Genomic DNA, 12,172 nt, shown 5'->3' on the forward strand with positions numbered 1-12,172 from the left:
CCAAACGGGGGAGGGATAACTTAAATGCCACAGTTTGTGAATCATACCTTGGTTGGGAAAATGGGGTGGGAATTGGGAGACGGAACACAACAAGCCTCAGGAGAGGAAACACATTTATAAACAAAACCTTCCTTCCACTAAATCTACTGTACGCTCAGACGCCTTCCTGACAAGACCGCTTCGCCACCCCCTGGCCCTTGCTGCGCTGGCAGAAGATGGTCTGAGTGAACACACATTTGTCGTCTTCTACTCACTTCCTGCGCGTCAGAGTTGCGGTCAGGGGGGTTCTTTTCTGAGAAGACCGTAATTTGACCCAGACCCAGGAATCATTCGCATTCCGCTTGCCCATTTATTACAGATGAGGAGAATAAACAGTACTCCGTGAGTCAGGAGCGCCATTTGCCATTAGCATGTACCAGAACACTAAATCATTCCCCCCCCACAGACTGACGCACACATTTCTCCAAACACCTGTCACCACATGCATGAGTAACATAGACCTTTTTGCTTGCTAATTCATAGTACTGTCTTATATTAATCACCTTCTCTCATAAATAATAAAGGCCACAGGAGATATGTAAAGCAGTATTATATACGATAAAGCTGCTCACCTGGGGTTCTCTGCCTTCCAGTGAAAGTGAGAGGAGGCAAGAAAGACAATTAATTTAAATTTCTCAGTTTTTCAGTGGTACTCACACATGTGCACACATAACAATGAGATTTGTTGGTTTTATGACATCAGATATGGGTTTGTAAACCATACATGTTAGCTGTCACCGGGGAGGTTTTTTTGCCTATGTTTTTTGCATTATGAATGCTTTCTGTATTCATTTGGTAATTCTGCAAATGTTTTTACTGGATGAAGAAAAACGCCTAGTGGTTAATGTAATTACAGAACCAAATTGGTTAATGCAAGCTTGGAAGTAATCATCATCCAGACTACAGTTTTGCTGAAATATTTCTACAATACACTGTGTGAGAGGTACCTACTCTAAATTCCAAACATGGCTACCTTTGAATCTACTACCTGTATTGCCTGATTGGTATATTATCAATTAATTATTTTCATGTCTTATCAATCAATCAAAATGTACTAATCATATGCACAAACATGCATGTACAATCTGCAGTAAAACGTGTGTGTGTGTTGCATCTAAAAATAAAGAGTGACTGTTTACATTGAGTTATATGAAATATACACACTCTGAGCACTTTATTAGGTAGACCTGTACACCAGCTTGTTAGTGCAAATATTTAATCACCAATCATGTGGAAGCAATGCCAGTTAAAAAGCAATATTAGCAACGAGGAGCGACCATTATTTTCTCACTTTTCTATATATATATACATTGCCACATGGTGTCGCTGTTGTATATTTGTATCAAGGGTTCATACAGACGCTCTTTATAAATAACGTCTTTGTCTTCGTTTCCGGCGTCTCTGCTCCTTGGCGGCGGAAAGACGCATTTGTAGTGAATTGTGAATAAAGATGTCTCCGTCCATGTTCCATTTCAATGATGCCAAAGACAAATTTACAGTAAGCAATTATCATTTTCATGTATAAAATGTGTATTAGAAGGAGATGGTGCTTTTGATTTAAAATTTTGTCTAAACGTGTGATTGTAAAAATCTTCTTCGCCAGTTAAAGGTAATGTTAGCTGCCTAGCTTTGCCTGGTAAGTTAAGTTAGCTAACACCGTTTTGTAGGTAGGTAGGTAGGTAGGTAAGCTAGCTAGCTAGCTAAATAAATAATTGGTTCAAATTACATCTTTTAGTTATTGTTAAGGTTAACTTATTATGTCACGTCAGATAAGAGTCGTTTGCTGCAAACATAATCGATGAAATGCAACAAACTTGCGTAATATGCCCAGCTTGCTAGCCAGTATGCTACTATCGACTGAGTAACTTGGTTAACTTACGTGAGATTTGAACTTCATTATGCGTTACGTTATTGTAGCAGCGAACTCTGTGTTGGTGAGCTAAATGTGCATTCAGGTGTCTTCGTCACTGTATAACGTTTTCTTTGTATGACAAAAGGCTGCAACGAGAGGCGCCCTGGACGGCAAAACAAGCAAACCCCTTATAACTGTATTTAACCAGCTCCCTGGAAAGTAAGTTACGTTGCCAATGGCCACCGATTGTGTGATGTTTCGCTTGTTTCAATTGACGATTGTAATACTACGCCGATTAGGTAATAAACTCGTCAAGTATGCTGTTAACAATGCTGTTACTGTGCTGTGGAATTGATCATTGACATTCAATAAGTAGATTCTTTGCTTTCATAGTGGCTAGCTGTTGATTTGGTATGCAGTTAGTTAAATGGCTCTGATATGCTTCGCAGTGAGACTGAAAAGAAAACTACGCTTGACCAATCCCTGCGAGGAGTCCTGGAGGAGGAAATTGTGAGTGCACGTGACACAACTAAAGGGTGACCAAGTCACTATTACCCCACTGTATGTGGATTTGGCCAGTTTTCTTTATGCAGTCATGGGCACAGTTAATACGCTTGGAGAGATCAGATGTACACAATTATGCAATGAAGTGCAATTGTCAGACAGATTGGAGCCCTTTGAGCTTATCAAAGTCTCTCTGTTCCCCTCTTTTCAGGTGAAACAAAAAGCCAGTTGCGATGATTTCTTGTCTCTTATTTACCTGAGTATCGATGGAGTCACTGAAGGTGGGTCTATGTGCCAAGCCCAATATGTCCTGGTGTTTCATTAAATAATGCAAGTTACACTGGCAGAACCCCATTCGGTAATCTTTCTGCGTTTGCGCTCTTGTAGGCATCTGCTCTGCCACGACTCCTTTCCTACTCTTGGGAGATGTGCTGGACTGTCTGCCGCTGGACCAGTGTGACAAGATATTCACCTTTGTGGAGGAAAATGTATCTACTTGGAAATCTGTGCGTATGCCTGGCCTTGTTTGTTTCCTATTATAATCTGTACCTGGTTGGTAGACATAGTAACTTCATGAGGCTTTTCTGAGTAGTCGTCTCTGAAGGATATTCTTGTGTTTATTTAAGGACATGGCTTTGTAGCGAGTGGTACAGATAACCTGGATCTTGTCTGTTTTTTGTCTTTAGAACTCATTTTATTCTGCGGGGAAGAATTATTTGTTAAGGATGTGTAATGGTAAGTACTTTGGCCTTTTCATTGTAACCCAGTAATTTGCCTTGCCTTTCAAGGAATTAGTGCAAATGTACATAGTTGCTTACAAATATATCAATCCAATATTGTCAGTATATGCATTTAGTGGTGTCCTATTCATTTATCTTCTTGTGCTTTAAACCAAATGTGAACATTGTGTGTGTTATTCATATGTGTGATACCTTTGGTGTCGTGTTCCATTTTACGTTTTATTAATTGAAATGAACACAGATGGTTGAAGAATGTAAAGCTGAGTATAACAATATGGGAATTTGATTGTGTGTGTATGTACAGCCCCTGACTCTGTCTCTGACCCTGCAGATCTCTTGAGGAGGCTCTCCAAGTCCCAGAACACGGTGTTCTGTGGGCGGATCCAGCTGTTTCTGGCCCGTCTCTTCCCCCTGTCAGAGAAGTCAGGTGAGATGAGTCTGCCCAGATGAGTCTGCAGACAGACAAGATAGCCTGATGTGGCTTCTTTCTCAACAATCTACCTACAGTCTGTTGGCAGTTATCTGCTCAAAATGTGTTTATTTTTATCCTTAGAGGGAGGAACATCAGCAGTGCTATAGCAATTTCACATTCTATTACAACATGCCTTAAGCTGAATTGAATATCATAGAACACAGAAGGGCTGGCCAACCATGTTCCTGGACATCTAGCGTCCTGTGAGTTTTAGTTTTAATCCTAATTTGGCACACTCGATTCTAGTAATTGGCAGCTCAACAACATCTCTTGCTGTTGAATGCTTACGGTTGGAGTGAAAAACTATAGGACAACGGATCTCCAGGAACGGGGTTGGACAGCCCTGCCGTATAAACTCTGTAACATGTCCACTTTAACCCAAGGACAGCATTGCAACCAAGTTGTTGGTATTGCACATAGGATTTGGAAGACCGATTACAATACAGATGCAACAGCAACGTATTGCAACAAGCTCAATAAGGCCTCTGTATTTTCACTCCTGTGCGTAAGCTGGGATACAAAGTTATCAATTGTAATTCCTTTGTTTCTAGGTTTGAACCTCCAGAGCCAGTTTAACCTGGACAACATCACAGTGTTCAACAAAAATGAACAGGAGAGCACTCTCGGCCAGAAGGTAAGAGATTAGAAATGAATATGTATCCATGTACGATGGGCTTGACATTGTGTGTACGCATTACATTATTATTTTTGGGATTATTTAAGAATTTATGGGGAAAGCGGCGAACATGGGCGTACTATCTCTAGATTTGTGAGTTTCCAGGTGTAGGTTTGAAAGAACCTACTCTACAAAGGTTTAAACCTGCAGTTCAATGAGCTTTGCTCACATGCAAGCTATAGTACCTTTTACATGTAGACGTAGTTGACTCTCATTTCTATTTTTGGATTACGGGTGGGTCAGAGTTGCGGTGACCTTCTCCAGACAAATGGTATTTTACAGCAGCTTCTGTGTTTGGCCCGTAGCACACTGAAGAGAAGGAGGAAGGCATGGAGGAGGGGGAGATGGGGGACGAAGACGAGCCGGCACCCTGGTGAGGGAGACCAGCTCTCGTTCGCACTTCACCTGGCACACCTTCTGTAACCAAGGGCTGACTGCAGAGCTTCTCTTCCAGGCCTTACGTTTTTGTCACCGGAAAAACTTAAAAATTTAAATGTACTTTTTGTATAAGTGAATTTTGCTCCAATTTCCAGCTTCCACAGCTGTTTTGGGCTAGAAATGTGCCAAGGGCTCCCAGCATACAGCAACTGATTATTTATGACTGCGACAGAGAAGCTGATGTTCTGTGTATCCGCCCTTCACCTGCCTGATGAGTGATTGTGTCTGTTTGTGGACAGTACCATCCCCATCGACTACAACCTGTACAGAAAGTTCTGGACCCTTCAGGATTACTTCAGGAATCCTGTCCAGTGCTATGACAAATTCTCCTGGATGACGTTTCTCAAGGTAACGCTTACCCCCAGCCACCTGATTTGCATAAACCTTTGCCTACAGCCACAAGTGTGCAAACAGGAACGAGAACAGATTATGTCCTTGAATTGTACATTGCTACATTTCTTTGGATACCACATGCTGTAATGACCTGTAGCCCTGAAACGCTAGAATTGAAAAGAACGTTTCATTGGAGATTGTGTGCATTTCAGTTCTCTGACGAGACGTTGGCGGTGTTCAAGAGCTACAAGCTGGACGACACGCAGGCCTCCAAGAGGAAGCTGGAGGAGCTGAGGACTGCAGGCGGCGAGCACGTCTACTTTGCCAAGTTCCTCACCAGCGAGAAGGTAGGCAACGGCCCCCATATATTTACCACTGGTATAGATGATCCATTTTGGCCTCCTATCCGAATGGTCAGCTCAGCATTCTCATAATTGAAAGCTTGAACTAGGCAGTTCTTGAAAAGTAGCTCTTGAAGAGTTGCTGCTTTAATATAAATGCTCATTAAGTGACGGGAAGAGCATTCATCTATAGTTTCCATGAAATGTGGCTGCACTGGAACCTTCCGTTCCTGTTAGTCTCACAATCTGGCTTTCAGATGTATATCTGAAAAGGGCCGTTGTGGGTGCTGGTTCTTGTTTTCACCCAGCGTCAGACACCTGCTTCTTATGGTCTTGATTGAAGAGCGTTAGTGATTTTGTTGAATCTAGTGTCTTAATGCTGGGCTAAAACAACCTGTGCCCACATCGACCGTTTTCTAGTAAGATTTGGCGCTGATAGAGCATCTATGGTATGACCTGCATATGTCTCTCTGCTGTTGTTGTTTGTGAGTGTGGTGTGCAGCAGCAGTCTGCTGTGAATGCTCACATATTTCTAGTGCTGTTTAACAGTTTGTATAGCTCTTCAGCAAGTCCCAGCCATTCTGTGCTGTCACCTGCCAACAATCTTAGTCCTCCTCTCTCCTCTCTGCAGTTGATGGACCTGCAGCTTAGCGACAGCAACTTCAGGCGCCACATCCTTCTGCAGTATTTAATCCTCTTTCAGTATTTGAAGGGACAAGTCAAGTTCAAAAGGTAAGCCAGAGAAAGGCATGTGACTGCATCCAATTAGACGGTATGAGGTTCTGTAAAGCACTATATTATGATACTAGCAGTGGCTACACTGAGAAGTACTAAGTATATTGAAAGAATATACTAGTGCACTGGCCCATAATTGCCGGAGCAAATTTCCCTTCACTATGGCCGGAAAAGAAATGGCTGAAATACTAAAGCTTAAAAAGGCCTACCCTAAGCTTTTCTGCTCAACTACAATCTCTTCAGTGATGAGTTTGAACAGTGTTGTTTTGAGTTTAATTGCAGCACAACCTGTGGTTTTAACCCTGCATAATAATGTAACCTCCTGCCCCGCTTGCAGCTCCAGTTGCGCTCTGAATGATGACCAGTGCCTGTGGATGGAGGACACCACCAAACTGGTCTACCAGGTCAGCTTGCTCCTCTTACCCCGATACACTTAATCTAATTCCACCTGTGGCATTTCAGGCAAATGGGACACGTGGAACCATTATTTGCATATTCAACTTTTGAGGACAGTGTGTGACACTGAAATCCTTCCCCTTTCCCTCAGCTGCTTAGAGAGACTCCACCTGATGGGGATAAGTTTGCTGCCATGGTAGAGGTAAGCTACTTATACAATCCTGTTTTTTGAGTTTGTTGGTGTTCATGACGAACAGAATACAGTCAGTGTTCTGATACCTCGCAGTAAGGCCTATGTAACATGCTTTTGATACGTGGTATGCCTCTATGTGCTTTATAATGGTGATGTGCCTTTGCTTGCTTCTTACAGCAAACTTTGCTAACTCTGGGAAAGTATCAATCCTGTACCTTTGTATAGTTCAGCTTCTGTATCTGCCCTAAAAATAGCTAAGAATAGTTTGGATTTTGAATTAATGAGTTGGCCTTACACAGCTGATTAGTTTGTGTTCGATTTAAATAACACTGCCTTGTTAAACACAGCTGTGCGTGTATGAATAAACTGCTCTCATCTTTGACAGCACATCCTGAATACAGAAGAGAACTGGAACTCCTGGAAAAATGAGGGATGCCCTAGCTTCGTGAAAGAAAGGTATTCCACAAAAACTGAATGTGAAGTACGTGCTGAAACAGGAATAATGGATAAGGATGCAAGCCTGATAAATTGGGTTTGCCTGGATCATGATATGCTAGATATGCTGAAGACTAGTCTGGTCCAAATGATCTTGAGTGCCACTGAGAGGCTCCGTCGGTACATCCGCTCACCTCAGCATGTGCGTTTGTGCCTCAGGCCAGCGGACGCTAAACCGATACGACCCACCAGGAAGAGGCAGGCCCCAGAGGACTTTCTGGGCAAAGGTCCTGACCGGAAGATCTTCATGGGAAAGTAAGTCTACCGAGGTTTCCTGCAAGTAGTGATGGGAAAGTGAGTTTTCATTAACCCCTTAATGGGTGGAAATACAGGTGAGCTGTCATTCCGTTTCAGAAAATGCCCTCCACAGCCATATATATAATGCCTAGATAGAATGTAGTTGCTGTACCGATTTTTGGTTTAATGAAATCTAATTTTCGCATTGCAAATGTGGTGAATCTTGAATGGATCCTTTTGACACTCCAAGACTTCCTCTGACCTGAAATGTGTCCATTTCACAGTGATGAACTGACAAGACTTTGGAATCTCAACCCTGACAATATGGAAGCCTGCAAGTCTGACAGCAGGTATGAGCATGGATTTTAAGGGATATGTTTACAGCTTGTGCCTTCAATCAAAAAGGAAATCTGAAAGTAAACATTTTAAATGGTTTACAATCAAAATAATTCCATAAGTATCCAGTGACACATGTCCAGGAATGAATAATGAACACATTTGTCTGCCGCAGGGAGTTCATGCCCACTCTGGAGGAGTTTTTTGAGGAGGCCATCGAGCAGGCCGACCCAGCAAACATGGTTGAAGACGAGTACAAGTATGTTCAAAAGCGCCCCCAACTAATGAAAGCAAAAGACCCTGCGTACTAGTAGTTGCTGGTCTCATTGGCAAGGAAATGTGTTCATGTTTTGATGCAGACTTGTGTTAAGCTGAACATCTGGTTGGTGTGCAGATGATGCATGGGGGGGGCCTTCAAAAAATGACCTCTGACCCCTCCATTCCCCCGGCAGGGTGGTGAGGAACTCCAACTATGGTTGGAGGGCACTCCGGCTGCTGTCCAGGCGTAGCCCACACTTCTTCCAGCCGACCAATCAGCAATTTAAGAGCCTGGCGGACTACCTGGAGAGCATGGTCATCAAACTGGCCAAAGAGCTGCCGGTCAGTGTCTCAGCCCTGCTCCCTCCATGTGACTTTTAATGCTAGCAAACCACGTTTCCTGCCATGTCGTGGGTTGATTTTTAGGATCACTATGCTCAAAGGGGGCTGGGGAAGAATAAAATGTTACCAACTTGTTTATCCCCCTTTCCCTACACAGAAGGACCTCCCCTCCGAAGAGATCAAGACAGGAGAGGAGGATGATGATGATAATGGGGATAACCTTCTCAAAGAGAGCAACGACAGTGAGTCCATTTTAATTGACAGGATGACTGCTTGCCTGACTTGTATGCCAGTTTTATGATAAGCTTTGCCTAGCTATTGCAGTTGTTACAATACAAAATATGGAGACAATATTGTATCTTGGAGGTGTATTGTAGTGTATGTTTCTGGATCTGCCGGTCTTGATGAATGAAAGTGTTCAGTTACGATTATTAATAAAACATGCTATTTTTTGGCCAAGAACATATAGCACAATTCAAACTATGCAAGGTCTAATAAACATTGCAATAATTAATTTGAGTAAAATCTCATCCAGAATCCCATCTGCTGTGTAAAACTAGGCCTTCTAATATCATTCTAGTATTGCAGTTAGAAACATTAAGTCACTGTGGTTTGTAGTGTGGAAAGTGGTTGTAGGTGGAACAGCTGCTATTTTCATATTGTGCTAGAGGGGAAGGTGTAAATGTGACCTTGGGGAACAGCTCATGAGTCACCATCTTTCCCAGGCCCCGGGATCCAGAACAAGCTGGTGTCCAACCAGCAGATGGACGAGATTGCGGCCAAGCTGGGCGCCCAGTGGAAGACCCTGGCGGGACAGCTGGAGATGAAGGCGGTGGAGGTGCGGGAGATCGAGACGGACAGCGAGGACGTGGACATGCAGGCCAAGCTGCTGCTGGTGGCCTGGCAGGACCGCGAGGGGAGTCAGGCCACCGTGGAGAACCTGGTCTCCGCGCTCAACACCGCCGGCTTCCCCAAGATAGCAGAGATCCTCACTGAGACGTAGAAGTCAATCCCCACCCCACCCAATTTTCTGCTGTTTTTATTCGCTCTGCTTGTTTAAAAAAACACACTTTATTACCTAGTTGTTGAAATAAATGTTTTGTAACAGTATTGAGAATGTAGCAGTCTTGATTTCCTGTACATTACCTACATTTGATGGGGGAGGAAAGCAATCTACAGCTGCGGTTCCAGGAGCCAACTGGATATATGACTTGTGGCAGAAACCACTTGAAAGTTAGCAAATTGTTATACTTTCTCACCTGTATCCCTTGTGCCCCTAATCCAAGAAGTGTATCACAGCACTGAGTGAGTAGCACAGAAATACTTGAAATGCTGTAGAGCCTTAATAAAAAATAAAAAAAAGAATTACAGCCAGAAATCCAAAAGTCCTGCATAGGTGTTGTTCAAATGGACAGCTGATAGTGAGATGGTGCTAAAAAACATTAAATTGAGATTCTCAAGCAACAATGTGATTTGGAACCAAGACGACATACAGTGGCTTCAGAAAATATTCAGACCCCTTCACTCTTGTAGGTTTTAAATGGATAAAAGTTTTGCCCATCAATCTACACTAACCCATAATCACAAAGTATAAATGTTTGTAGAAGTTTTTGCAAATGTATCAAACTGAAATCTCATTTACATACAGTGCATCCCGAAAGTATTCACAGCGCTTCACTTTTCCCACATTTTGTTACATGTTACAGCCTTATTCCATTTTGGAATAAATTCATTTTTTTCCTCAAAATTCTACACCCCATAATGACATGAGTTTTTTTTTTTTTTTTGCAAATTTATTAAAAATGAAAAACTAAAGAAATCACATGTACATAAGTATTCACAGCCTTTGCTCAATACTTTGTTGATGCACCTTTGGCAGCAATTACAGCCTCAAGTCTTTTTGAATATGATGCCACAAGCTTGGCACACCTATCTTTGGGCAGTTTCGCCCATTCCTCTTTGCAGCACCTCTCAAGCTCCATCAGGTTGGATGGGGAGCGTCGGTGCACAGCCATTTTCAGATGTCTCCAGAGATGTTCAATTGGATTCAAGTCTGGGCTCTGGCTGGGCCACTCAAGGACATTCAGAGTTGTCCTGAAGCCACTCCTTTGATATCTTGGCTGTGTGCTTAGGGTCGTTGTCCTGCTGAAAGATGAACCGTCACCCAGTCTGAGGTCAAGAGCGCTCTGGAGCAGGTTTTCATCCAGGATGTCTCTGTACATTGCTGCACATCTTTCCCTCAATCCTGACTAGTCTCCCAGTTCCGAGTTCTGAAAAACGTCCCCACAGCATGATGCTGCCACCACCATGCTTCACTGTAGGGATGGTATTGGCCAGGTGATGAGCGGTGCCTGGTTTCCTCCAAACATGACGCCTGTCATTCACGCCAAAGAGTTCAATCTTTGTCTCATCAGACCAAAGAATTTTGTTTCTCATGGTCGGAGAGTCCTTCAGGTGCCTTTTGGCAAACTCCAGGCTGGCTGCCATGTGCCTTTTACTAAGGAGTGGCTTCCGTCTGGCCACTGTACCATACAGGCCTGATTGGTGGATTGCTGCAGAGATGGTTGTCCTTCTGGAAGGGTCTCCTCTCTCCACAGAGGAACGCTGGAGCTCTGACAGAGTGACCATCGGGTTCTTGGTCACCTCCCTGACTAAGGCCCTTCTCCCCCGATTGCTCAGTTTAGACGGGCGGCCAGCTCGAGGAAGAGTCCTGGTGGTTCCGAACTTCTTCCATTTACGGATGATGGAGGCCACTGTGCTCATTGGGACCTTCAAATTTTTCTGTACCCTTCCCCAGATTTGTGCCTCGAGACAATCCTGTCTCAGAGGTCTACAGACAATTCTTTTGACTTCATGCTTGATTTGTGCTCCAACATGCACTGTCAACTGTGGGACCTTATATAGACAGGTGTGTGCCTTTCCAAATCATGTCCAATCAACTCCAATTAAGCTGCAGAAACATCTCAAGGTTGATCAGTGGAGACAGGATGCACCTAAGCTCAATTTTGAGCTTCATGGCAAAGGCTGTGAATACTTATGTACATGTGATTTTTTATTTTTTTTATTTTTTATAAATTTGCTAAAATCTCAACCAAAAGAAATTCACATTGTCATTATGGGGTATTGTGTGTAGAATTTGGAGGAAAAAAATGAATTTAATCAATTTTGGAATAAGGCTGTAAGCACTGTGAATACTTTCCAGATGCACTGTATGTATCTCCAAATTGTGGTCAGGTGCATTCTGTTTGCTTGGCCCTTTCGTCACTCATCCGCTCAATCCTGTTGCCCCCTCCCTCCCTATTTTGACTTGTTTTGCCCCTCTACTCACCTGATAAGTCCAGTTAGTGTCTGGGTAGAGATCTAATCTCCTCTGGGGGCTGCTATGTGGCATGCTCGATAACCCTTGAGACAAGCCAGGTTTATTTAGTTTTGTTAAGGCACATAGGACCAGAGGTACTCATCCGTCTGCAGTTCTTGTTCCCACTCCTGGCAATGGGATGAAACGCGAGAAATGGTGTGAAATTGATACCACTGTGTAAAATAAATCAAAATATTACCTCTCACGTATCATATATGAAGACTTAATTTGCAAAAACGGATAAAAGCCTCTCTTACAACGAATAAACAAACAGCTGTTTGATTGATGCTCCCTGGAGTGCCCAAAAAATATGATTTAGGATGATAAATATAAACGGAGATGTTGTTGTAAAATAATCCCTCAAATATGTAGACGAATTGTTAAACAATACTTCATGTTATTAAATGTATTCTCATAAATAATATGG

The 12,172-nt window shown here is 43.0% G+C and overlaps 1 protein-coding gene across 1 annotated transcript; it reads left to right on the forward strand.

Annotated features, from left to right (window-relative positions):
* Nucleotides 1-1,381: 1,381 nt before the first annotated feature.
* On the forward strand, nucleotides 1,382-9,497 carry thoc1 (THO complex 1). The gene is made up of 21 exons (XM_061255212.1): nucleotides 1,382-1,537; nucleotides 2,037-2,110; nucleotides 2,341-2,401; nucleotides 2,607-2,676; nucleotides 2,783-2,901; nucleotides 3,082-3,130; nucleotides 3,467-3,562; nucleotides 4,159-4,241; nucleotides 4,589-4,656; nucleotides 4,961-5,069; nucleotides 5,267-5,401; nucleotides 6,027-6,127; nucleotides 6,468-6,534; nucleotides 6,678-6,728; nucleotides 7,105-7,175; nucleotides 7,374-7,469; nucleotides 7,736-7,801; nucleotides 7,963-8,046; nucleotides 8,240-8,387; nucleotides 8,545-8,629; nucleotides 9,113-9,497. Exons 1-21 carry the CDS (start codon nucleotides 1,490-1,492, stop codon nucleotides 9,388-9,390), a joined length of 1,959 nt encoding a protein of 652 aa, XP_061111196.1. The 5' UTR covers nucleotides 1,382-1,489; the 3' UTR covers nucleotides 9,391-9,497.
* Nucleotides 9,498-12,172: the final 2,675 nt, after the last annotated feature.

The sequence above is a fragment of the Conger conger genome, chromosome 9 (genome assembly GCF_963514075.1).
Source record: "Conger conger chromosome 9, fConCon1.1, whole genome shotgun sequence".
In the NCBI taxonomy this organism is placed as follows: domain Eukaryota; kingdom Metazoa; phylum Chordata; class Actinopteri; order Anguilliformes; family Congridae; genus Conger; species Conger conger.